We start from the raw sequence: 27361 nt of genomic DNA on the forward strand, positions 1-27361 counted from the left end.
ATTTGGCACAAGTTTGGCATAAGAGATACAAAAACTTTTGCAGGTAAACAAATGCCTTGAAAATTAGAATGAGCTGAAATAAAAAAAGAATGATTCTATAAGACTACAAGGAGAATTAAAACAAAGTCAAAAGACTTAAAAGAAAATGTCAGCTGCCTCACAGCAAAAACAACTGACCTGGAAGAGAGAACTCAGGATTCACTTAGACTACCCAGAGCATGGTCAAGAAAAGAAGGCTCTTTTCATGCTATTTCAAGAAATCATGAAAAAAAAACTGCCTCAGAACAGAAGATAAAAGGAACTAGAATCTACTGGTCACTACCTGAAAGAAACCACTCAAATGAAAAGGAACTTTTTAGTCAAAACCCAGAACTTTAAGAATCCAAGCATCCATGATCCCTGGTCAGATTCAACTCAGTTTATTCCATGTCACTAAAAGGAGTAGAGAACTCAGAAAAGGATAATCCAAAAAGCAAGAGATCAGCCAAAAACCAAGAATAACTTCCCCAGGAAAAATTGAGTATAATCTTGGGGGGGGGGGAGAAAGATCTCCAAATATTCCTAATGAAAAGACCAAAAGGACTAAACAAAGATAAACTGTTAACATTCTAAAGAAGGGAAATGTATGGGTGTCTCCTCTAAACCTTATTACTCATCTGGGGTCATAAGGGAGACTAATCAGACAGAAAGCCTGGGAATATCTGTTTTATTCTGATGATCTTTAAAAGGGAAGAGAAGAATACATGGGATGGGGGGAGTGAGGATAAAGAAAAAGGTTAAAGAAATTTTTCTGTATCAGGGTACACAGATGAAAGTATATACAAACAAGGTAAAAGGGAGGGGGGGAGTGGTTGACAAGGACCGCATTTTCATTACACACACACACACACACACACACACACACACACACACACACACTCAGATTTGGGTGGAAATTCATTTCGTTCTGAAAGGAGGGAAAGGGGGCAATAAGGAGAGTAGAATGAGAGAGATTAGTCCTAAGCAAAATAAATTGTTGTTCAGTTGTTTTCATTTGTGTCCAATTCTCTGTGACCCCATTTTGGATTTTCTTGGTAGAGATACTGAAATGTGTGCCCCTGCCTTCTCCAGTTCATTTTATAGATGAGGAAACAGATAGACTGAGTTAAGCGACTTGTCCAGGGTCACATAGTGAGTTACTGAGGTCAGATTTAAACTCAGGAAGATGAATCAGGCCCAGTACTCTATCCACTGAGCAATCTAGCTTCCCAAAAAACAAACTCTAAGGACATACAAAAATACTAAGAGCAGCTCTTTTTGTAATAGAAAAGAACTGGGAACTAAAAAGGAAGTTCATCAATTGGGAAGTGGTTGAATAAATTATGTTTTATGAATGTGATGGAATACTATCTCAAAAAAAATGAAGAAGGGGATAGTTTCGGAGAAATCTAGGAAGACTTGTATGAACTGATGAATAGTGAAGGGACTATCACCAAGTTTACACAATGACAACAATATGTTAAAGACAAACAACTTTTAAAGGTTTAAGTACTCTCACCATCATCATGCCAGAAAACTATTGAAGAATCACCTCCTGAGGGAGGGGAAGGACTCAGTGCAGAATGAGCAATTTTTTTAATATGTTCTGCCTGACAAAACCTGTCTGTAAAAAATGGGGGGGTCCCCTTTTTTTCTCATTTAGAAGAAAAGGTAGGAGAAAAGACAAATTTTGCTAATTGAAAAAATAAGATTTGATTTTTAAAAATTAAATGAAGGAGTTGTGGAAGAAAAGTAAAATGAAACCTAAACCTGAATTTCTGAAAAAATAAAATGAAAATAAATTGGAAAATGGAAGAATCAAGGCACCACAAAATCAGAGAATTTTGTACTTGTAAGCGATTTGGACTCAAAAGATATCTAGTACATGAAACCTTCAACATCTTAAATAATGGTTTGTTTTCTGGCATTTGACAAGTAATGGAACTTTTCGTCCCCAAGAAGGGAACCACTCATCGTTATAGACCCACAATCGTCTTAACTATAGTGTCATTAACAGCAAAACTGTGTGATGGTCAACTATGATAGCCTTAGCTCCTCACTGATCAAAAACAATTCCAAAATTTGATCCACATCCAGAGAAACTATGGAGTCTGAGACTAAAGCATACTATGCTTACTTTTTAAAATTTGTTTTGTTTTTTGTTTCTTGTGGGTTTTTTCCCCCTTTTGTTCTGATTCTTCTTTCACAAGATACCTAATACAGAAATATGTTTAACATGACTTTACATGTATAAACTATATCAGATTACTTGCTGTTTTGGGGAGAGGGGAGGGAAGGAAGGGAAGCAGAAAAATGTGGAAATCAAAAGCTTACAAAATGATGAATGCTGAAAATTATCTTTGTATGTAATTAGGAAAAAAATAAAATAAAAATGAGAAAATAGACCAAGCTACAAAGTATTCAGTATTCCCTTTTCTTCAGTTCATTCTTTGTCCCTAGGACCAAGAATTCATTGTTTCCTAATCCCTGCCTGTCAAAATTCTCTTCTACCAAGGCTAACTCAGGTGCTAGCCATTTCCAAGAAGACTTTCCCAGTTTTCAACCCAATTCTCTACCACCCCTTTTCAGGGGTCAATAGTTTTTCTTCTCAAATTTTCCTAGAGCATTTTCTTCCATCTGGATCTTTTTGGTCCCTATCCCATTCTCCTTCAGGTTATTCTTATCTGTATCCATATGGCATCTATCCCATTCCCCATCCCACCCTCTCCCCATTACAGTCCCCTTCAGTATTTTCTGAGTTCCATGACTAGACTGGATCCCAAGGCACCAGTCCACTGTCTTAATCAACCTTGATAATATGCTGATCTATATGCAACTTGTTCTACATTCCTAGCTCCCACTCCCATTAGACTGAATTTTTTTATAAGGGAGGGGTTAGACAGTGTTGTCCACTTTTGTACTTCCAAAATCAGAAGTTAGCACACAACAGGTACTCAATAGATCTTTAGACCTTAACTGAGCCAAATCACAACCCTAAAACAACCACTGGGGAAAAAACAACGTAGGGCAGCTAGGTGGCACAATGAATAGAGCACCGGCCCTGGAGTCAGAAGGACCTGAGTTCAAATGTGACCTCAGACACTTAATAATTACCTAGCTGTGTGGCCTTGGGCAAGCCACTTAACCCTACTGCCTTGCAAAAGAAAAAAAGTAAGAAAGAAAAAACTATACACCGACACCAACTTTATATAAATGGTGCTTGCAACCCCACTTTCCTCTATAAGGTCACATGTATGTAGTGGAACAAGTGGTGGATGTAAGAAGGAAGAAGACCTGGCCACGGGGGCAGCTAGGTGGTGCAATACCAGCACTGGAGCCAGGAGGACCTGAGTTCAAATCCAGCCTCAGACACTTAATACTTGCCTAGCTGTGTGACCTTGGGCAGGCCACTTAACACCACTGACTTGCCAAAAAAAAAAAAAAAAATCCCATTGCCCTAAATAAATTAAAAAAAAAAAAAATTAAGAAAGAAGACCTGGCCACAAACTGAATGTTGCCATCTAACACAAATCACTTCTAGATCTCAGTTATATCATCTGTCAAATGGGACTAATAACACAACATTTGGTATAAATCAAGCTATTAGTATTAGATAGTTTTTCAAAATATTTTTCATTCATGTGCCAAACCTCCAAATTCAATACCATTTCAAACAAATCTTAAGTTTCTTTTTTTTTTTTAGGTTTTTGCAAGGCAAATGGGGTTAAGTGGCTTGTCCAAGGCCACACAGCTAGGTAATTATTAAGTGTTGGAGACCGGATTTGAACCCAAATCTTAAGTCTCTTTAGACATGACATAGAACAAAAGCTGGGAAAGAATTCAGTCGAATCTATAAAACAATGATGCTCCAAATGCCTTCAAATTATTTGTTTATTAGATTAAACAGTAATTCCCCTATCCTTCCCTTGTCCAAGAAAAAAGAACTATGAATCAATATCATGTGCTGTATTTGGTAGAGAATGGAAACCACTCATCGCTCAGGACAGCCAAGAATCAACCTTCTTTCAATTATGAAATAATGATTTAAGGATAACAAATTCCTTCTAGAAATGACAATAAATAAAAACAAGGAGCCACATTAAAAGGGGGGGCTAGGTGGCACAGTGGATAGAGTACTGGCCCTGGAGTCAGGAGTACCTGAGTTCAAATCTGGCCTCAGACACTTAATAATTACCTAGCCGAGTGGCTTTGGACAAGCCAATTAACCCCATTCATTGCCTTAGAAAAATCTAAAAAAAAAAAAAAAAATGGGGGGAACTCTATAAAAACAAAGTAAAATAAGACCCCCGACACTGCCACTGATAAAAGTTTATTTTCACACAATGCCCCAAGACCCTTCTTTGTGACTTCCCACTCCACAGTTGTTGATACAAGTCTTTGTTTAAAAAAAAAGACAAAAAAATAACTATGGAAAAAGATTATGGGAAGATAGTGGAGGTCAGAAAATTCCATGCTCTCCAGATTTCCTCCATAAATAAATCAAAGAAGCTTGTCAGAGTGAAACTAAAGTGGCAAAAATAAATAAGAATTGGCACAAAACAGGGATTCTCTTGGGACAACTGGGGAAGATCAAGACAAGGTCCCTCCCAGCCCCCACCCCCACCACCCCAGGAAAGTGTAAACACCGCCAGGTTGGGAGGTCACCTCCACTTCAGCCACAGGAATTCTCACCTCCCAAACAGTGTGGGCATCAGGCATCTGAGAAGAAGACAGGGGAGCTCTGCCATTAAGGGACACCAGGCCCAACTACGCTGCCCAGATGCAGTCCTGGGCAAGAAGGAACCAGCATATGACCGGTGAATGTAGAAGCAGTGGGGACAATGTGGATGGACACTAACAGGAGAATTGAGTTCTCGGTCTTGATTCCAAGTCAGAAGGGAGGACTGAAGGTTATAGACAGTGGAGGGTTCTCAGGGACTAAGAACATTTCCAGCTATGTGTGCAGAGGGGCCCTAGCAATGGCTTGGAAAGGGAAAGGAGTTCAGAGGCTGGGCTTAGGAAAAAGGTCCTAAGGCCAGAGGCACCATCCCCCACACTCTGGACTAGAGGTAACTATAACAAACTGCTAAAAATATTTTTTTAAATGAGAAAGCCAACCTTAGAATATGGGAATAGAGAAGACTGTTTTATCATCAGAAGATAATGAAGCAAACCTACTCAAAAAGAATTCTTGGAAGAACCCACAAAAGACTTTAAAAATCAAATGAGAGGGGCGGCTAGGTGGCGCAGTGGATAAGCACTGGCCCTGGAGTCAAGAGTACCTGGATTCAAATCCGGCCTCAGACACTTAATAATGACCTAGCTGTGTGGCCTGGGGCTAGCTACTTAACCCCATTTGCCTTGCAAAAAAAAAAAAAACCCTAAAAAAAATCAAATGAGAGATTGAGGAATAACTTACAAAAGAAAATAAGAACAATCCAAGAAAAACAAGAAGATTACAAAAAGAAATCAACTGGAAAAGGAGATGCAGAATCTTAAAGAAGAAAATGACTCTGAAAATTAGAATTTGCCAAGGGAAAGCCAGTGAAGTTATAAAAGAATCTTAATTCAAAAAAACCAAGAAATAATTCAAGAAAATTATCCTGAAGTGTTAGAACAAGAAAAAATTCACCAACCACCACCTAAAAGGGATCCTAAAAGGAAAACTGACAGGAATATCAGAGAAATTGCAAAACCCCCAAATTAAGAAAACATTAAGAGCAATAAGAAAAAAACAATTCAAATATAGCAGAACCACAATTAGAATTACACAAGACCTAGCAGTAACTACATTAAAAGATCACAGGTCTTAAGCAAGATTGGAGGGAAAATTGTAAAACTCAAATAATATCTTTAATAAAAATAAATTAAAAAAAAAGATCACAGGGCTTGGAATATCACATATTGAAGAGAAAAGACCTCCAGTTATGACCAACATTATCATATCCAGTAAAGCTAAGCATAATTTGGAACAGGAAAAAAATGGATATTCAATGAATTGCCAGACTTTCAGATTTTGCTGCATCTGAACATAATAGAAAATTTGACATACAAGAACAAAGAGAAATATAAGGTAAACATCAAAGACAAATTACAAGAAAATCAATAAGGAAAAATTATTTACTATCTATACGTGGAAATGTAAACCATAAGTCCCAAGATTGTTATTAGTACCTGGATAGTTAGAAGGGAAGATGGGCCTAATGGGAAATATAAATATTAATTATTAATTTATTGTTTATTATTCAGTGGTGGTATTCAATAGGATGGGATTCTTAAAAGGAAAACGGTATAGGAAAAGTTAAAAAAGTTATCATCTTATATAAATGAGGTGTGAGAGGAAGAACGGATACAGAGGAATCAGATGGGAAAGGAGAGATTTTCAGTTCTGGAAACCTACCCTCATTTCTTTCTGAATTTAAAAAGCTTTTATACATATATGCAATATATGGATAATATAGGTAATATATAATAACCTTTTAAATTCAGAAACCAAGAAAGGATAGGGAGGGTAGCGATTTAGAGGGTGAGGGAATAGGATAAGAGGGTATATAAACAGTGTCTAGATCAGTGAGGAAGGGGGTATAGAATGGTATGTGAGGAGGGATTCTTGGAATGGCAGTAGGTAAAGGAACAGGAGGGCATGGCAGCAAATAGAAGAAAAGTAGAAGAGTGAAGAGTTGTTGCTTTAAGGAAATGTTATAAAAATGACAGATACACACAAACCATATAGCCGATATCTATGAATATGTATTTATGTTATTTGTGTGTATGTGGATATTTGTAAAAATGTCTATCATATATAGAGAGTAAATATGTGTATATAAGATCGCATGTACAAGTCTATGACTATGTATGTGTATATCCATATTAACCATAGCCATCCTGGCGGGGGGGGAGGGGAGGAATATCCTATACCCTGAACAGGGGAGAACAGAAGAGAACCTACAAGGAAGCAAAAATAGATGGATGATTTTGGCCATACTGTCTAGTATTTATTTCTATAGACTTTCTTGAAATGGCAATATATTGTTTTATATTATGAATCCTCTTATGTTTTGCTGTACACATGACAATGATTTTTTTTCTTATAAAGAAAAAATAAAAGGAACCTGGCAAATCTCTCTGTGAGCCATAAAACAGAGCAGCACTCCTACTAGACACGACCCAGAGACTTCTGAAGCTCCCAGGCAGAGGTAGGAGACACCTGCTGCTTCATCCTCAAGCCATCCTCTCTAATGGAGCCCCCGCTGACTGTGGGAGAGGGCAGAGCTGTCACCCTCGAGAACCCCGTTTGTAATGCTCACTACCCATGTCCACCCCCAAAATCCAGTGAAGCATTTCCCACCACAGAATCCCTGTAACTCAGCTGTGCCCACTGCTCACAAGGGCTTAGTGGAGGCTTCTGGGGTGGTGATTCAGTGTCCCACCTTTGCTAAGCCAAAGACCAAAGTCAACTTCCAATGGAGAAAATGGCCTGCCTATCAATATCGCAGAGACATTTTGATGAAGGCACTTCTAGCTGCTAAGTGACCAGATCATGGAGGTCTTCCAGGGAGGCCTCAGGATAACCCATGTGCAAAGAAGGGAAACTTACCCAGGATCTCTGGATTCCGGATGACAGAGCCGATCTGTCTCAGTGCCTGCTGTCCAGCCTTCTGAACTTTCACGTGGGAATCAGTCAAGACCTCAGTGAGCTTGGGCACAATATTGGGCAGGCAAGAAGACAGCTGCTTTGGGGCACAGTAGGCCATTGCCCCAAGCAACTCCACAGACCCTAGGGACAAACACATATATCATTGGGGGGGCAATCTGACGTGGGCCCTATGCACTCTCAAGAAGTTGGTACAAGTCATGACAGACACAATGAAGAACACCAGCCTTGAATGAACTCAAGTAGCTTTGTGGGAAAAATGATACTGATGGGGCAGCTAGGTGGTGTAGTGGATACAGCACCAGTCCTGGAGTCAGGAGGACCTGAGTAAAAATCTGGCCTCAGACACTTAATAATTGCCTAGCTATGTGACCCTGGGCAAGTCACTTAACCCTAATGCCTTAAATAAAAAAAATTTCTTAAATGATACTGATAAAAAATGAACAATCACACCAACAAGGTACGCAATACCTAGAAATCAATGAGCAAATCAGCTGGGTTTCTGAAAAACTCAGGTCTCCCAACAACTGGGGCAAAAAGTCACTATCAGACAAAAATTTGTTGGGAAAACTGGAAAATGGCCTGGCAAAAACAAGGAACAGACCAGAAATTTTGAAGAGATCCAAGCTATCAATAACATTGTTTTAAAAATGCTCTAGATCACTAATAGAGAAATATAAATGAAAACAACAGCTTCTTCCTTAGCCATCACACTAGTCAAGGGGAGAAAAGCTGAAGGGGCTGTGCACAAACAAGTATATTATTGCCCTGGTGGTGGAACAATGAATGCGCTGAGTCTTCTGGAAAGCAATCTGCATTATGCTTAAAAAAAAAAAAAAAAAAAGGAACCCTATTCTTTGCCTTGGTCCAGATCTCCCAAATCTATGCTCATGGAGATTAAAGAGGACAATAACCTACAGATACAAATCGATTTATGAGGCAGCTAGGGGGCGCCATGGACCTGAAGGCAGCATCCTTGCCAAGAAAACACCCCAGGCAGTGTTGGCGCTATGGTCAGACACCAACTGAACTGAACAGCAACATTTCTGGCAGCACTTCCTATGCTGGCAAAGAATTTTAATTGAAGGGAGGAGATGCCCAGCAACTGAGGGATAGCTAAACAAATCATGGTATGTGAAGGTAATGGAATATGATCACACTGTAGGAAGTGATGAAGGAAACGGCTTCATAGAAATCTGGGAAGACATGTACAATGCGGAGTGAAATGAATAGAATCAAGACAAGTTACACAACATCAAAAATATGGGAAAAACAATCTTCCTTCAGAGAGAGAAAAAGAGACGATACTCAGAGAACAGATGGAAATGTAATTTTTTTAGACGTGGCCAATGTAGGAAATTGTAATGGGGTTTCTGTTGTTATGTTTTGGGTTTGTTTGTTTACTTTTTCAATTTTCTCAACTGAGCAAGGGTGGGAGGGAAAGAAAGAAAATCTCAGTTTGAAAAAATTTTTTTTAAATTGATCAGTTGCTTTACTCCCAGGTCTAAAGCTCACACCATGGCAGGGAAAAGCCTCAGAGCTGGTGGAGAAGGGAGGGACTGGTCGAGGCTTCTGGGATAAGCACCACAGATCCCTAGAATCCTCAGCATTTACCCAATCAGACTTCAGATAGAGGATCTGGGTGTCTTTAGAAACTCCTTCCCCAATCAGTAAGGAAGAACCATGGGTGTGGAACACTGCAAATAATGTTGAATTTTTTTTACTTCATCTTTTTAAAAGGCTCTCACTGAGGGATTGTTGGAGGGTTTCAGGGGGAGATTTTTGTGATGTGAATAGAGAAGATATCAACAAAAATATTTTCTTAAAAAAGCAAGATTTCAGGGAGCTGAGAACCAGGAGGAGTCTCACATCTCTTCCTGGATGCAGGGCTTTAAAATAAGGAAGAAGGGTTAGGTGCCCTTTGTAGGGAGGGACACACAGGGGAGAGCAAGGCTCCTACCAGCTTTGGTTCTCCATGACTCCTCCTCAAGGGCAGCCAATAAGGAGGGGAGAACCAGCTTCACCCCATGAGCGCTCAGGTTACTCATCACGGCTTTGGCACAGTCATCTGCAGCCTCAAAGGAGAAAAGAAATTCAGAAGCAGCCCCCAGGCCTTGCAGCCCTGTCTGCCCGGAGGGAGCACTGAGAGGAGACAGGGTCTCCACTTGGGCCTGACCATCCCTCGCTCCTCATGGAGTCCAGCTCTGCGGCCTATCCACCCAACTGCTCTCCTCTGGGTCTCACAAGATGAGAAACTGAACAGGGTCTCGGAGCTCCCCTAACAGCTAGGGGAGTGGAGGACCGGGCCCCTCGCCACTCTGTCCACTAGACCACACTGCCCAAAGGTGCCCAGGAGGAGGAGAGCCTCAAGAATTACCTCACGCACATACTGGTTGCCGTCTCCAAAGCAGAGCAGTAAGTGTGGCAGCACATGCACAACGTAGGGCTCAAAGAGCTTCCCCAACATGGTGCAGAGCATCTCGAAGGCAAAGAGGGCCCCTGAGGGAGAAGCAGAAGTGGTCACCTCATGGAAGGAGAGGAGGGGGCTTCTTCCCATACTACAAGTGAAGCAGCCCAAGAAGGTAGGGGAGGGAGCCCCAGCCCTGGTTCTGAGCATTTCCCAGGAAGAGGCAGAGCAGGCAGCGTGAGCCTGCCTGCCCTGAGGAGCCCTACGCCAACCCTGGAGCTGGAAGGATGCACCCACTTACCCTCCCGCCGGCGGAAGTTCTTCTTGTCCTGGATGGCATCAGTCAGGGTGGTCATCATCTCCTGCTGCTTCAGGGAGAGGATGCCGAGACCCTTCACCAGGCCTGCCAGCCCATAAGCCGCCCCTTTGCGCTCAGCATATTTGTCTGACTCCAGTAAAAGTTGCATCAGCTTCTGGATCATGCCACCAGCATCCTCCTTGATGGCGGGCACCAGGGGAGGCAGACATCCAGCGACAGACTCCTGGACCTGAGAAAAGAGGCGTTCTGTCAGGCCAGCCTTCAACCATCTAAAGAACTTGGTTACTCCCACCCACATGTCTCGGGCATCTGAGGGTAAAGCCTTCACTACCAGCGGCCAGCCAACCTGTCCACAATGATGCCCGAGGACCTTCCAGCCTCATTTCTCCCTCCTCCCTTCATATCCTCAGTGTTTTGGCTCCATCATCGGCATTTCAGCTCTGCCTCGACACTGGTGGAGACTTGATGCCCCTGTTTCCCAGGTGCTCCCCACTTCACTGCCCCCCTCTGAGCCCCTGCCTCCCTCAACCCACCTGGCAGGCCCCTCCTTGTGGACAGACTATCTGTGCCAAGGGAATATAAGCTCCAGGAGATCAGGTCAGTCAGAGCTGTGACCGCCTCACTCACTCAGCCACCACCCACTCTTAGAGTGACCACACAAAAGCTATCAACTCAAAAAGACAAAGCTCCTGGAGGGCAAGTCCACATCTTAATTCAACTTTCTACCCCGGTACAAGAAGGCCAACCAATGTCTGCTCAACTCGACTTGGAAAAAAGACATCACACAAAACCAGAAGCTTCTCCCCCCTTTCCTTTCTCTAGTGTCCCCCCCATCCCTGCCAAGGCACCTCAATTTGTCCATACAGAAGCTAGACTGTCCACTAGCCTTTCTTTTCAGGAGGGCGTGGATCCAATCTGAAAAACCAGGCCAGTGGATGGGGAAGGGGAGAAGGGAAGGGGACAGGAGGGAGAGGGGGAAGGGAGGAAGGAAGGGGAGGTGAGGGATGGGGGAGAGAAGGGGAAGAGGAAAGGAAAGGAGTGGAAGGGAGGCGAGAGGAGGAATGAGGAAGGTAGTGGAGGGGACGGGAGGGGTGAGGGAGGGGAGGGGAGGGAGCAGGGGAGGGGATGGAAGGAAAGAGAAGGAAAGGCTGCTACTCTCCTCCCCTTCCCCCGGGCATCCTCAGCCTGGGGCTGCTTCTGGGGCTGCTTCTGGGGCTGCTTCTTTTACAGAAAACCAATCCCTGCCCCAGGTTTCCTTTTTTTGAGGGTGGGAAGGGAGTATGAGCCCCAAGAAGTCAGATCTGTTGACCTCGCTGGATCCTCACAGCGACGCTGGGAGGAGGAGGGTACCCCATCTTACAGCTGAGAAAACTGAGGCAGGCAAAGGTGAATGGCCAGGGTGGCATGGCTAGAGGTACTCAAGGCTGGATTTGAACCTAGCTCTTCCTGACTCAGGTCAAGTGACCCTCACATGTCTCTACAAGGTGTCAGGTGTGCTGGCAGGGCCACCTGTCACTCGCAGGCAGCTAGCACCTCTGCACCCGTAATCCAGGGCAGATCTGTGCCATGCTTGGAGCACCTTCTACTCCCCTAGTCCAGGTCACTCATGTCCCCCTCCTACCAAGCCCCCTCCCTCACCTGCTGTGGAGACCAGAGAACCACAGCCAAGCAGTTGACACAAGGGGAAGTGGTGGGGAAGGAGGGCTGCTACCTGTCTTCAGGCCTGAGGCGACTAGCTAGTACCTGCTGTGAGGGGGTGGAGAGAGCGGCCACCAGCTTGGCCACAATTGGCTTCACTTTGGGATCACTCTTGTCCAGATGCTTGGCAAGGGAGCCCATCAGGATGACCACACTCTGCCGGACAGCATCGTAGCTGGCATCGTTGGGAGCGTCCTTCAGGAACTCCTCAAATACAGGCAGTAGGGAATTGACATTGTCCTGCAGCCAAAAGACCCAGAGACCACTGAATGTTTGCCTGCCTTGGGTTAAGACTTCCAAGGAACTCTGCCATGGGGGCCAAACTTGAGGATAGTGCCCGGGCCTGTGACCTGGACTTGAAGGAAGGATGTGAGGCTGCTGGGAACAAGGACAAAGGCTCCACTGTCTGGGAAAATTTTCTTCCAGAAAAACAAGGATGTTGGCACCATAGAACTGCCTTCCTCCAAGTTTTGTGAGAACAGATCCTGCCTAGAATGTGGGGCTTCCCCGGCAAGATGGTGCCATCCTTTAGCTAAACATTGTGCAAAATGAGCCCTCCTCTGAGATTCCTCTCCCTGTTCTTCCTTCTCCTCCCCGCATCAGTGGTGAAGGAAGGACAGTTGCCCCCCAAGGAAGGTGCCCTGTCCACTGCCGGCCACCTGCTCACCTTGCCATGGGTATTGAGGGTCGAGAGGGCAGCATCCAGCATGCACTTGCGGACATCGGGGCTGCGGTCATTGAGGGCATCGGGGACAAAGAACTGAAAGAGTGGCTTCACCTGGGAGCTGTCCAAGTACTGGGAGAGCTTGTTCAGGGCCAAGGCCAGGCCGCACCTGGGATCAAGACAGGAAAGAAGGGGAATGCCAGGACCCATTAGCAGGGGTCCTTCCCCAAGAGGGAGCTAGGAGAAACTGCCCCAGCCCAGGTCACCTCAAGGGGCCTCAGTCGTACACTGAAACACCTCCTGTCTGGGGAGAGTCCATTGCTGTGCCTCAGTTGCTCCCCTGCTTCAGAAATGTGTTGTATAGATAAAAGGAAGTACCGACGACAGGCAACAGTGAGGATGCTTCTCATGTGGACACTGGGTCCCACAAAAATGAGCCCCTTCCCAACTCTCCAACCAATCCCAAAGGCCAAGTGGTCCTGAAACAAGCCCCTAACCTGCTCTGGTCTCAAAGGGTGACCAGGGTATCCCTCAGCTCCTACAGTCATGCTTTCGTACATTTAAAGACAGACACAAGTTTCTTACATCATGACAAGCCTAACAAGGAGACTGTGCAAATAGAGTGGTGCCCATTTTATGGAGGAGAAAGTCCCCGAGAGAAGTTGTTTGCCCATGATCCCCCCAGGAATGAGCACCTGTCTGTCCTGGGCCTCCTAACTCCATGCCCAAAGAGGAGGCTGTGCTGACTGCACCAGATCTGAATCACTTAAAAGCAGCTCCCCCTCCCCATCCCCCTCCCCACTCCGGGTCCATTTCCCAACAGCTTCAAAAACTCTGGAGAGCGGAGACAGCATCCAATACCTGGCTTCCCACTGATCCGGTGGAGATTCTGAGATCACTCGTCCCAGGGCATCCAGAATTGGGGGTGGCCTCTGTAAGAGATCATCTGATCACGGGGATTGGCCAAATTAAGTCAGCAAATTCCACCAGCCCCCCGCCCAGTCCTGAGCCAAGAGACCCAACCCAAGGGCACTGCCATTCAAAAAGGTCTTTCACATCAGAGGAGGCAGCGAGTCCACACCCTCTCCAGTGAACTCACATAGAGCTTTTCCTGGTATATCTCCATGAGTCTCCCCATGACTTCAGAAGCCTGCCGTGGATATCGAGCCACCGCTTGGGAAAGGGCCTCAGCCCCTGCCTGCCGAACAGCGGCCTCATGATAGATCACATCGCCAATCAGCAGGGAGCAGAGGTCAGGCTGAAGCTCCAAGTTCATGGTCTCCCAAAGCCTCCAAGAAATCAATACTCGGGGTTTAGAAAGCAGCTCCTCCACGCCCCACCTGAGCCCCGCTCCCCAAGGACAAGCACGAGCAGCAGGAGCTCCTGGATCTCACTGGCCCTCCCTGCCAAGCACACCAGCTCATGTGCTCACCTCTCGGCCAGCTTCCGGATCTCCTCCTCACTGTCAAATTTGACCACCCAGAGCCTGCGCAGAAGGTTCAGGCCGTTCTTCTCGTCACTGTCAGGGGTTGGCAACACCATCTGGAGCTCCCCCAAGCCCTACAACATGCACAGACATCAGCCTAGGACTGAGGCAAGGAGCCTCCCGGGACCTGGAGACAGTCTCAAGTGACCCCCCAATGCACAGATCTTTCTGTCTGGTGGTCCAAGGTTCTGCCCAAGTCAGAGGCAGAGGCAGTGGTGGCAATGGCTGCAGGGAGGGAGCCTCGGGACAGAGAAACTTTGGGCAGGGTGCTGGGAGAACCAGCAGGTCTTTGTGAGCATTCTAAAGTCCTATACAAATGCTTGCTGCCCCTGGGGGGTTCAAGAGAAATCTGGCTAGACTCCTCCTTCAATCTCTATGCATGGAGAGAGGTGTCAGGGACCAGGCCACACCCCTACATACCTGGAGGGCCGTGTCCCGCACACTGGAGCATGGAGACTGCAAGGCCTGGAGCAGCACATCCACCTCCTCCTGCTCTGCAAATGCACAGCCATCATCTCCACCACTGCTGGCGCACAAAGCCTTCAGAGTGTCTGCAGCCAGACCCTGAGAACAGAAAAGATTCTGAGGTCCCCCACAGGGACCAGGGCTCCAAGAAGCTGAAGGCCCTTGGCCCAAGGCTAGGACCTGTCCCGAGGCCCTGAGAGGGCAGAGCAGTGGAGAGCACGTACCTGTAAGCGGGGAGAGCCAGTGCCGATCACCCCTGTCAGCAGCCGCAGCATATCTGTCCGTGGCAGCAACTCAGGTCCACTCTAGGAGAAAACATCGTGACTGGAATGCTCAGGTTTGGCTGAGTTGGGGGGGGGGGGGAGGGAAATGGTGAGTTCTGGCCCCCACCCCCATTACAGGCACAGCCCTGCCCATTGAGAACGTGAACTCTGCAGGTGCTTACAGAGGACAGGCCTGGCCAAAGTGTTCATCTGTGGGGATTCAGAAGGTTCACCTTCTAGCAGCTTCCAAGAAACAAAGCCTTGGATCTGCTGAAAGAGACCACCTGACCAAGTTTGATTCTCAGGCCGTTGGATGTTTGATCCACCAAATAGCCTCTGAATCCAAACCAAAGCTCATTTGGTAAATTAGTCAAAAACTATTTGGGGCAGAATACTGGAGGTCGTGGGCAGGCTGAGAAGGAGGAGGGGTCAGCTGAGGGATACCGCCACCCGAGGGATGGACTGAGGTGGGACCCGGCTCTCCCAGCTGCCCTCTCTTGTCCCCAGGGCAGGCCACCACACTCACCTCATCCACCCACAGGACCGGATTACTCAGTGATGGTGATGACCTCAGCTGTGCATGGACAGTAAGAATTTGCAGTATCTGGACCATGAGCTGCTCATCATCTTCACTCCGATTGGGGGTTTCCGTCAGGACCATCTTCAGGAAAGGAAAGACCAAGGAAAAGGCCGGGGCGGATAAAGGTGAAGCATCTGTAAAGAAGGGAAAGTTAACGATGCTGGACCAACCAGTGGCCAGAACAGGCAGCCTTACGCATCCCCCATATGTCCAGGACCCAGGGCAAGCAGAATGTCAGAGCGAGACCTGCCTGAGAAGCCCCAGTGAAATGAGTGACCCTGGGCTCTTTAAGATGGAGCAGCCTAGGCAGCTAGCCAGACAGAAGCACAAGTTTCCCCAATACCCTAGGAAGGAAACTAGGATCCCATCCTTGGTGCTCTGACAGATAGAAGACCCTGGCCCTTGGGACAACAGCCAGTCAGCAAGGCCCAGCTCAGGGCAAGACTGTTCCTCCTACCTGGCTCCCCCTTGCCTGTCTTGACGGGGATGGTGTGGGTGTGTAAGAGGTTCACGGCCCGCCGGGTGGCGGCTGCCAGATCTTCCTGGCACCATGACTTATCCAGGACACACTCTGGTCTCAGTAGACGCAGAGTCACGTGGCTCACCAAGGAACCTGAGGAGGAAGGAAGAGCCAGGTCAATGGGCCCAGGAGGGCAACAGACACAGTGGCAGACCAGACCTAGCAGGAGAGAACCAGCCTCCCCAGTCCCAAGGACGATAATGACACTCAAGGTCTACTGAGCCAAAATGCCTTTGCATCTTTCCAATGGTCATCACCCCAACCACCCTGGAGAGCGGGCATCACATTCCCCATTTCAAAGAGGAAGAAGCAAGCTTGCCCAAAACCTCAAATGCTAGTGAGGGTCAAAGTGAGTCTAGAAGCTGGGTCCCCTAGCTCCAAGATCAGCATGGCTAGCCACTGGAGCCACTGGCTCCCAGACTCTCATGTCCCAGGTGGACAGCTACCTGGCCAGCTCGAGGGGGGGGGGAGCTCCCCAGCTCACTGAATTATTTACTTAGAAAAGACTCACAGTTCAGAAACAAAATCTCAGAAACAAGAGTTATTCACTCCCCAGAAGAATCCCCATTCCAGCATCCACAGTGAGGGAGCTTGTACCCTCAGGAGGCAGCTCCCCTTAGTGGCCCTCGTTCTACACTCTGGAGTCCCTCCTCAACAGGCCATCATTCCAGTCCTGGATGACAGCTCCCAGGTAATGTGATCCTCCAGTGTCCTCTCTGAGCCCAGCAGTCTGGCATCAACTCTCAAGCCCTCTGCCATACAGTGTAGCCCAAGGTCACCTGCCCTTGTTTGGCTCCCAGGAGCCCCCTGTGGGCTCCCTGCAGCCCCTGAATCCACAGCTCTCTCTCAGAACACCTGTCATCTAAGCATGTCTGCCAGCCCCATGCCAGTTATATGATATCCACAACCCTGCTACTCAAGGAGTTTCAGCATCTTCCCCAGTCAATACAGAGATCAAACCTCCACAACAGCTCAAGATGTCCATGACCTGATACAGCTCCCTACGTTGCATTAAACTGCCCTCACCAATGCCATGGCACCCCTTGGCTCATTTGTAGTCTCCATGCAAAGGCCAAAGCCCAACTGGCGGCCAAAACTTGGGTGACCCTAGCCCTTCAGAGTTGGCCCCACATACCACCCCTCACACCACCCTTCAGTCTCCCCTTGAGAATCAAATCCAATCTCTCTGGCTTGAGCCTGCCCATTGTTCCAGCCTTCCTTCACAACACCTCTTCCAGAAGGCCACCAGCTGGCCTCTGAACCTGACTGCACAATGCCCTTCTCCAGACACTTGCACCTTCCAGCCCCCTGCCTGTAATGCCCTCCCTTGCCCCTTCTTCCCTCCTCTCCTCTTAAACTCTTGGTTTTCTTGCAGATTTTCAACCTCAATCTGCCTTGTATGATAGTGACACACAGACAAGCTGCATCTACCTCTTTAAATGCTGCTTAAGTGCTCTTCAAATTAGCTCTTCAGACTAATTCTTCATCATAAATGTGAAGTCGTCTAGTACAGTGGAAAGGGCATTAGATTGGAGCCCTGAGAATTAACTGAACCCTGGTTCTGGAGACTTCTTATGACTCCATAGACAGTGTGACCCTGGACATGTCCCTTCCCCTCTCATCCACAGAATGGAGGTTACTCTAAATGACTTCTCCCAGCTCCAAATTAGATGAAGAGGACCCTTCCTCTAACAACCCCCTAGGTCACACTTGACAATATTGAGCCAGTGGGTCCCGTGACTAAGTGGCTGCCCCTAACCCAACACAAGAACCCAGCGAGGGGAGCCCCCCATCCCCAGCAGGCAGGCACTAACCCAAAGTCTTCAGTCTCGGGGGCATGACGCAGCCAGCCAAGGACAGGAAAGGGTCCCTGATCCTCGGGGCAGCCAAGGGGGACTTCAACAACGGCAAGAAGGAGCGCACCAAGATGGGGATGTACTGGGTCAGCCCTGGCGGGTTCCTGTTCAGAATGGTGTCCAGAAGGCCAAGGGCTGCCTCCAGGGAGCTGTCCAGCTGCAAGGAAACAGTCCCTGATCAATCCCCCTGCTCTGGGTAGGGCCTCCTGGCCACTGGGAGAGGGCGCACGCTAAGTCTGCCTGGAGAGCTGCCAGCTCCCTCACCTCCTGCAGCCGCCTCCGGATCTGCGCCTCCTTGTCCAGCTGGGCCCGCATCACTTCCTTCTGCTTGCTAGTCAGCTGCACCTCATCCTTGACGCCCTTCTTCTTCTTTATCTCCTAGAAGAGGAGAGGTCAAGGAGAGGAGGAAGCTGGAGCCAAAGGAGTCCCTCCCTGGCCCCAGGGGACACTGTGCTCCCATGAGGCCTGGTCAGACCCCAGAGTCACAGCAGAGATGCTCCCCATCCTCCCCAAGGAGGGCAGTCCCCGCTGACCTCCTTCAGCTCCAGCTCGATGATCTGCTCCTTAAAGGAATAGGCCTTGTTCTCCCGCTTCATGTTGGCCTTTTTGGTGCTGTCCTGCTGGGCACTAGAGACACCAGAGGGGGAGGAGAGTGGGTCAGCCTGGGCCCTGTACCGAGCAGACACTGGGAAGTAAATGCCCAGTCATTCAAAGAGAAGATCAGGAAAGGCCTCCGGAAGGATGAAGCCTTGCAGAAATGGGAGGCACGCCACAGGATGGGGAGGAGCCAGGATGCTGGCTCCCTAGAGGCCCGGGGGGGGGGGGGGGGGGGGGCGGCGCAGGGGCTCACCTCGGGATCACTGATTTGTCATACAGTTCCCCTGCTGGGGTCTTCATGATGGCAAATTCCTCCCTGGTCACCTGGCTCAGGGCAGGGTTCTGCACTGCAGCCGTGATGTTGCCGATCAATTGCGGCAGGACCCGGTGAGGGGACAGCACCGAGAGGGAGCCCATGGCATTCATGGATGACTGTCAATGTGTGAAAACAGAGGACTGGATGAGAATGGCACGATGCCAGCGCCTGTCCCTCCCCTCAAGCGACTCCTACCATCCATGAGAACTCCCGCCCTCTCCTTCAAGACCACTCCTTCAAGCCTAGCATTGATCCTACCCCCCTGTGGACAAAGGGTGGGGAGACAAAGACAAAGCTTATGTTCTATGAAGGAGAGAAGGAGAGGAGAGTCTGATCAAGAGAGGACACTAGCAGAGAGAGAGGAGAGGGACAGCGGGAGAGAGAATGGGGGAGAAGAAGGGAGAACAGAGGCAAAGACAAGAAGAGGGGGAGGGAGAGGAGGGAAAAGGAGAGAGATGAGAGAGGCAGCGGCACAACACATGCCCTCAGAAGAGAGGCCCCAGAAAAATTCTGCCCAAGCAGAGAGTGCTACTGAGTGGCACCTTGGCAGAAGCTCTGATGGGGAAGAGTAAGGGCTTGCCATGCCTGGCTGAGGAGCATGTGGCTTATCCCAGACATACAAAGAGATACTCAAGGATTGGGGGGGCAAGAAAGAGATGCAGTGATGCCCGTGGGGAAGAGGAAGGTCAGAGGAGGACAGAAGCAAGAAGCCCAGAAAGGAGTGAGGCCTGCGCTTGGTGATGAAGGTATGAGGGAAGAGAGGGGGCCAGAAGGATAGAAATGAGGGAGGGCGAGGGCAGCTGAGTCCTACAAGTACCAGTTCAATAATGACTGTGCACAAGAATCACAAGTGAGGACAGGGATGGTGGCACCCTCGAAAGAAAGAGGGACATTTGGTACCAAACTCCCTTCCAGATTCATTAAGGGGAGATATCATAAGAGAGACGAGGGCTGAACACAGACAGAGTCATGGGAGCTTTCAACTGCAGGGCCATGCCATCTTCCAGTCAGTGTCCCAAGGGACCAAAGTCATCTAATTGCTCAAGCCATGGGCCATTTACCTGGTTCAAGGGTGTCTGAGTGGTGATTCTGGGAAGAATCTGGTCCAGGTGTTTGGTGATAAAATGCGCAGGGTCGATCTTCATCTTGACCAAGAGGGTTGGCCAGAGTCCAGACTGCACCGCAACTGAGGGGCAAAAGCAAAGTGACCTGAGTCCTGCTCTTAAACCTCCCTTTCACCAAATGGCAAAGAAGCCCTGCCCCTGTCCTGCCCTTGGTCCCAGCAGCCCCAGACCTATGGAAGGATGATGGCTGACAATCAACATCTCCTGTGCCAGGCGCTCTGTCTCTGAAAAATCAGCCTCTAGCCCCGGCACTCCCGAGATCACACACAAGGTTTCCTGAAGGACACGAGGCGGCACATAGGCCTTCCCCTGCTCGGACAACTCGCCCGACTCGGTCACCAAAGACTCCGCTGGCAGCACCTGTGAAGACGGCCAAAGAAAGTCTTAGCCATGTCCACACTGAATCCAGACTTTTCTCCAGTGCCCGGGCAGGGGTTCCTGATGACTGCAGACTTCCCACCCTGGGTCCCCTGGGTTAGGGGACGGGGCTGCAGGAGGAAAGCCCCCAAGGGTCAGACCAGGAAACTGAGCCACTGCAGGTCTGCGGCAGGCCCCATGAGGCTCTTCTAGGGAGGGTCCAAAAGCCAGCTTTGCCTCTCTGCTAAAGGGGCCCTAGTACTCTCCACCTCCACAGGGAGTTGTGGGAATCAGAGAGGTTCACATCACTAAGATACAGTGAGGCACAAATGGACAGACTCCAATCAGAAAGAAGGAGGACAGGGCCTGGGATTACATTATGGAACTATGGCAAATGATAAGTTACCCAAAGAGAACATTTGGAAGAAGGGAAATGGGAAGTTGGAGGAGGTGAGAATAAAAAGCCTCAAGTGACTGGGGGAAAATCTATTTTGGATTCCACAAAACATAGCCTCAGAGTCCCAAGTTTGAGTCTACTCCAAGACTGCCTGGCTAGGGGTCCCATCACTTCTAAACCTCAGTTTCCTCTTCTGCTTCCCAAGGGGACCATGATGCTTAAAACACTTCATCCAAATCAGTTATCAAGACAACTCGACCTCTAACCCACCCAGAGGGAAGAAGAACCACAGCTGATGAGGAGCCCAGCGGCTCCAGATCGCAGCCTCTCACCTTGTGAGAGTTGAGGATGGCTTTCAGCTCATCGAGCAGCCCGTGGGCCAGCATGTAGCCACCCAGAGAGGCCAGGAGCTTCCGCACTGTCTGCTGAGCCTGCCGCCTCACGTGCCAGGTGCGGCTAAGGAGCACGGCCACAAGGGCTCGGTGATACTGCCTGCAAGCACAGAGATGGTGGCTGAGAAAGGCCCATGGGCACCTCCCCAGAAAGCCTGAGGACAGCGAGCCATACGTACTGGACTTTGCTGCCAGGGAGGCGGTGAGCGTGGTCCAGGAGCAGCCTCTCGGTCAGCTGAAGCACAGTGCACATGGCTGCAAGAGACAGGAGGTTAGCCATGAGGAGATCCAGTCTGTCCATCACGAGTCATTCTAAACAATGATGTCCCCTGCTCTTAGCCAACAGTTCGGGAAACCTCATTTTTCACAACTAACAGGACTGAAAGTGCAGTCCTTTGTTTTCTGCACACAACTAAGCAACAGTGCGTCTCCCCCTGGGAGTGGAGGCCGCTACCACTCCTCCAAAGCTTTTCAGTTCCCTGTTAAAACATGAGAAAGCCCTCTCGACAGCCCCAATTAACCAATCAGCTCTAATTACAGCCACTCCAACAGCTCCATTATTTCCTTGTCTCTACAAATGTCACAGCTTCTCCCACACGCTTCCTAGGCTCCGCAGCCCTTCCCTCCTCACAAGCCGCGCACGCTCCCACAGCACACCTGTCCTTGCCTCCTCAGGTCAAGAGATGGGGAGTCAGTGGCCTGGGTTCCTATCCCAGCTCTGTGACCTTGGACACAACCAGCCTCCTTTCGGGCCTAAGCTTCAGCTCTACAAGTAGGTCAAGACGCCCTCCAAGGCCCCTTCCTGTCCTGAATCTGCAACCCCAGGATACCACCTGTACAACCCTGTCAACCCTGGGTTTTTTAAAAATGTTTTGATAAATGGGATTCGATATAACTGGTTTCCTTGGTAATCTGATGCCTTTGAAGCAAAAGGGTCCTTTGGTGGTGGAGGACACAGAAAAGGTGGAGACCCCCAGGTCAGCACAAGGATCAGGACCTGATTGGATCCAAGAGGCCAGGCTTTCCACAACTCACCATCCTCAGAAGCCAACAAGAGGAATTTCTCCGAGGTGAAAAGCTGCTTCTTTTCATCTACAATCAGCTGCCAGAAACTGTTCAGCTTGGTCTCTGCAAGGAGAAGGAGACCTCACATCATGGAGCTGCACCAGGCCCCCTTTTTTTTCTTTTGAATGTTAGTTTATTTTTTCAATTACACGTAAATAGTTTTCAACATTCATCTTTTTGCAGACTTTTGAGTTCCACATTTTTCTACCAGCCTCCCTTTCTTTCCCCTTCCTCATCACAGGGATCAATCTGATAGAGGTTTTATATAAACCACATTTAACATATTTCCATATTAATCAAGTTGTAAAAAAGAATCAAAACTAAAAGAGAAAAAAACCCATAAAACAAGTTCTATACAGTCAGCTTTGGTCTGCTTTCAGGCCCCATTGCTTTTTCCTCTGAATGTGAATGGCCCTGTCCATCACGAGTACATGGGGCCCCTTTTGATGCAAAGCAGGCCCTGGCCCAGTCCACAGTTGGCCCAAGTATTCACTCCAGGATTTCTGGTGCCTCCCTTTCTGTGACTGATGCTTATTTGGAAAACTCCTCTAACGCAGACATCTCAACAAGCCTAACTCCCAAGTGGTCAGGCAACATATCCCTACCCCCAATCTCAATAACTAACAGAAATGAGGAGGGATAGGACCCACTGTATAGAGCAGAGCAGGACTGAGTAGACCAGGGGAGGCAAGAGCTAAGTGGCACCAAGGAAGAGAAGGAATGGAAGGACAAAGAGGTCAATCCTGGAGAGTCTAGTTCCATGTGGCCCTTTATTCCCCATCTACTGGAGCTTGTCTGGCCTCATGTATCCACATTTGGCCTTCCCCATGCACAGTTCAGGATGCAGGTGCCCACAATACAAACTGAGAAATATCCAGAGCCACTCTCACGTGACTGCTGCCATGCTTGGGGGCTAGTGAACCAGAAAGCTCCCAGAGCCACTTCTGTTGCCTGGGGCCCCCCTGGGGCTCCTGCACACTGAGACTGAGTAGCTTCTCCTCTGACCAGCCCAACATGACAGCAGGGGGAGACAAGGAAAGGGATTCTCTTTTTACTCAGTCAGACAAACTCCTTCAAGTTCAGATTCACTCGGCAAAGACCCAGACGTGAACCCACCCACAGACTAAACAGTACAATGAACCAAAGACTCTGGAACCCTTACCAGCTTGCGCGTCAATCACAGACAGTCTACATATCAGCAAAGCTGCAGCAACACCTTCCGTTACAATGGAAACCTGAGTGCTCTGGGATGCCGCCTTTTCTACTGTTTGGATCAGCAGGGGAAGAAAGTCCATTCCTTGCAGGAGTGTGTCACCTGTCGAACAGGAAGAGACCCTCAGGAGCCATGACCCCATAGGGGGCAGAAGGGGCCTTATTTGAAGAAGACATTACTTTGGGTTTTTTTTTTTAGGTTTTTTTGCAAGGCAATGGGGTTAATTGGCTTGCCCAAGGCCACACAGCTAGGTAATTATTAAGCATCTGAGACCGGATTTGAACCCAGGTACTCCTGACCCCAGGGCTGGTGCTTTATCCACTACACCACTTAGCAGCCCCTTGAAGAAGACAATACTAACACTAATTGACTTCTTTAAAAATCCTCCACAGGGATTTGCATGAACTGATGCTGAGTGAGATGAGCAGAACCAGAAGAACACTGTACACCCTAACAGCAACATGGGGATGATGATCAACCTCGAAGGACTTGCTCATTCCATCAGTGCAACAATCAGGAACAATTTGGGGCCATCTATATCCACAGAAACAACTGTGGAGTTTGAACAAAGACCAAGGACTATTACCTTTAATTTAGGGGAAAAAAACTGCTATCTTATTGTCTGATCTTGCTATCTCTTATACTTTGTTTCTTCCTTAAGGATATGATTTCTCTCTCATCACATTCAATTTGGATCAATGCATACCATGGAAACAATGTAAAGACTGGCAAATTGCCTTCTGTGGGGGTGGGGGAGGGAAGTAAGATTAGGGGGGAAAATGTAAAACTCAAAATAAATAAAATCTTTATAATTCAAAAAAAAAATCCTCCACACAACAAAGGAAAACCAGCTCAGAACTGAAAACCATAGTTGGACAATCAACTCTTTGCTGGGATATTGGAGTCAAAACAGAAGTGTCTGGGGAGAAGAAGGCAATTTCAGACTAGAGTCGATGCTCATTTCCCCCTTCACTGGCCTACTCCCCCTCATTATCCATCCCAAGACTCATTCCCCTCCATCCACTGGGGAGTTCCTCCCTGAGCCTTCATGACCCTCCTGCTCCTGACTTCCAAATCTAGGGCCTTTGTTTCTCCCAAGCCAGCTTCTGAGTCTCCTGAGGTATTCTCCCATTGGAAAGGAAAATCCTCCCTAAGGGCAAGAGCTCGCTTTCTTTTTGCTGATATTTGTATCCCCAAGTCTGGTGTTTAAGCATGGGTCCTTAATAAATACTTGTTTCCTTTCCTTTGTCCTTAAACCACTGAAACCCACTAACCAAACTGGTTTCCATTCAGTCTGAGCCACTGATCTATGTAGAGAAGTGGAGGGGGCCTGGTTGAGTCATTATGGAGTAAGGTGATGTGCTTGCTCCCAAGAGTCAAAGAAAACCATTTTGCTTTCTGGGCACTGGACTGAGAGCAGAGGCTTATGGATACACCTGACCACGAGCAGGGAAGTTGCCAACTTCTCCGAGAAGAAGCACGGGACAATTGGGTGATCTTGGTTTTCACTCAGAACCATGACTCTCCTGTCCTCACAGCACCCAGAGGAGGAGGGCAATGAGAATTCCATTCTCCTCACTTTATTGGGGGGGGGGGGGGGTAGGGATCTGGCCAGGATAGGACAAAGACAAAAGGACTGAGCCCAGCTGCAAAGCCAGGTCTGACTCCAGTCCACCGCTTCTTCTCCCTCTGAGCCTGAATAAAGCATTAGCACAGACCTTCTCGCCAAGTCACAGTTGGAAAACTGAGGACACAAAATTTATACAAGAGCTGGTTGCTCTGAAAGCATCCACCATCAGTGTTCTCTGACATCTGCTGAGGATGGGTGGACATGACAGGCTGTCAGACACTGCGGAGGTGGTGGCTGGTTCTGCTAAGCTGCTTTTTTTTAAATTTTTAATTCTTTCTTACAAGGAATGGCTCACTACATATGCTGGGAAAGTGATATATGTGGAAACTGAAGTATATAAAAACAAAAATAGCAATAAAAATACATTTAAAAATAGGCTAAGCATTTTTCTAATTAACAATGATCAAAAGTCTCAAACTATCAAAAAAGGAAATCATACATGGGGGAGTGGGTGGAAACAGAAATAAGCCCTTAGAATTTTCTTCAGTGTTTGAAATGTTCATTCAAAAGTCAAAAAACAAACAAAACCCTCTCTATTAACATGAAATTCTCCACTTCTCTACTTCTGATGACCAAGGCTATATCCAACTAATTAGTGCCTACTAATTAGTCACATGGGTCATCCCAGCATAGATCAAAATGAAGGGTGATTCCCCAAACAGAAGCTCCTGGGAACTAAGAATCATTCAGCTTGGTCTTTAGGAATCAGGAACACACTTTCACAGATTCAGAAAGCTAAGTTTGTGGCCCTGGCCACAGGAGGGCAACCAGCTCCCACTTCTGACTCACCTCGGAAGGAGATTAGCATGCACTGCAGGTAAGCATGTCTCACAGCAGAGGTGGATGTCTTCAGGCTGAAGGCCTTCTTCAGCCACTCGATGACCTTCTTGGGCACTTCAGTGGTAAAACGGTTACACCAGAGGGCAAGGGTGGAGACAGCATGGACCAAGGTACCTTCGTGAACTGGCAAAGGAAGGAGCAGTCAGTCAGCACAAAGATGAACAACCCAAACTGATTGGGCCACAGCAAGCTAAGCGAGGAGGTGTGGTAAGTGTGGACAAAGGGAAGCTGGGGCATATGGAGAAAAGGCAGGGAGGAAAGGAGACCCTGCCCATGGACTCTCCAGCAACCAAACACAAGCCTTTGAAGCACCCAAGCTCAATACCGCCCTTGCCCTAAGCCCATGCAGAGCCAATGAGGTCTGGGAGCTCTCACCTTCTTGTTGGAGGAAAGGAATGAAGAGCTCGGCCACGGTGCCACTCAGGGCTTGGCTGGAGAGCCCAGAGACCACATGGTGACTGAAACTTCCAATCCCTGGAGGAGCAGCAGACACCATGATCAATAAGCACTATGGGACCAGCTGTCCTCCTGCTTCCTCCCACTGGCCAGCTCAGCTCAGGCTGCAGTCACCCAGGGCATAGGCCCCCTTCACTGCCAGTGCCTCTGGCCCCCCACCCATCTGGGTCCCCCAGGCTGTCCTCCCCCCACCTTTCTCCATTCAGTTTTGCTTTAGGCCTCTCCAGAGAGCTCCGGCACTGGGGCCAGCCCTCTCGGAATTTCACAGTTTCCTATGTGTTCCCTTTCTAGTTGCTGAATCCCCATCAGAGCATCTGCTCCTTGGGAGAAGAGCTGGTTTCAGTCTTTGTCCTCCTCTGCCCAGGACCTAGCAGCGAGTAGGACTCGGCCAACTGAAGTCCAAGGAAGTACTGGTCCCTACTCGAGCTCATCACAAAGCCTGCCCTACTCCTGACCCCACTTCTCTCTCCTACTGCCCGGTACCTGAGAGGACACTCATCTTCTGAGAAACAATGGTCAGTTTCCCTTCAGAACCTGTCAGAAAGATAGACAAACACAAGATCTACATTATCTGGACAGTAAGATAACATTTCTTTTAAAAAGTCACCCAGGGCAGCAGCTAGGTGACGCAGTGGATAGCACACCGGCCCTGGAGTCAGAAGTACCTGGGTTCAAATCCGGCCTCAGACACTTAATAATTACCTAGCTGTGTGGCCTTGGGCAAGCCACTGAACCCCGTTTGCCTCGCAAAAAAAAAAAAAAAAGTCACCCAGAGCTATTGGGATAAAAATTCTCTCTTTGATGAAAACTGGAAGTTAGTATGGAAGAAACTTAGATTAGACCAACACCACACACCCTTTACCAAGATAAGATCCAAATGGTTACAGGATTTAGACATAAAAAACAATACTATAAGCAAATTAGAAGATCAAGGACTAGTTTACCTGTCAGATCTATGGAAAGGGGAGCAGTTTATGACTAAGGAAGAGATGGAGAACATCACCAAAAACAAACTAGATGATTTCGATTACATTACATTAAAAA

The 27361-nt window shown here is 48.0% G+C and overlaps 1 protein-coding gene across 1 annotated transcript in view; it reads right to left on the reverse strand.

Moving 5' to 3' along the window:
* The window catches only part of GCN1 (GCN1 activator of EIF2AK4), a 63516-nt gene that overhangs the window by 17251 nt on the left and 18904 nt on the right, over window positions 1-27361 (reverse strand). The window contains exons 12-37 of the mRNA XM_074205992.1: window positions 26801-26851; window positions 26237-26335; window positions 25811-25984; window positions 23341-23493; window positions 22149-22241; window positions 21293-21368; window positions 21054-21213; window positions 20138-20327; window positions 19905-20029; window positions 18781-18959; window positions 18464-18557; window positions 18195-18308; window positions 17889-18087; window positions 16012-16167; window positions 15501-15688; window positions 14936-15016; window positions 14667-14810; window positions 14193-14320; window positions 13860-14049; window positions 13622-13692; window positions 12764-12929; window positions 12142-12336; window positions 10381-10627; window positions 10050-10171; window positions 9633-9747; window positions 7616-7795 (exon numbers count right to left, since the gene is read on the reverse strand). Coding sequence (XP_074062093.1) covers window positions 7616-7795; window positions 9633-9747; window positions 10050-10171; window positions 10381-10627; window positions 12142-12336; window positions 12764-12929; window positions 13622-13692; window positions 13860-14049; window positions 14193-14320; window positions 14667-14810; window positions 14936-15016; window positions 15501-15688; window positions 16012-16167; window positions 17889-18087; window positions 18195-18308; window positions 18464-18557; window positions 18781-18959; window positions 19905-20029; window positions 20138-20327; window positions 21054-21213; window positions 21293-21368; window positions 22149-22241; window positions 23341-23493; window positions 25811-25984; window positions 26237-26335; window positions 26801-26851 — 3690 coding nt within the window. The remainder of the gene's footprint in view (window positions 1-7615; window positions 7796-9632; window positions 9748-10049; window positions 10172-10380; window positions 10628-12141; window positions 12337-12763; window positions 12930-13621; window positions 13693-13859; window positions 14050-14192; window positions 14321-14666; window positions 14811-14935; window positions 15017-15500; window positions 15689-16011; window positions 16168-17888; window positions 18088-18194; window positions 18309-18463; window positions 18558-18780; window positions 18960-19904; window positions 20030-20137; window positions 20328-21053; window positions 21214-21292; window positions 21369-22148; window positions 22242-23340; window positions 23494-25810; window positions 25985-26236; window positions 26336-26800; window positions 26852-27361) is intronic.

The sequence above is a fragment of the Macrotis lagotis genome, chromosome X (assembly GCF_037893015.1).
Source record: "Macrotis lagotis isolate mMagLag1 chromosome X, bilby.v1.9.chrom.fasta, whole genome shotgun sequence".
NCBI classification, from domain to species: domain Eukaryota; kingdom Metazoa; phylum Chordata; class Mammalia; order Peramelemorphia; family Peramelidae; genus Macrotis; species Macrotis lagotis.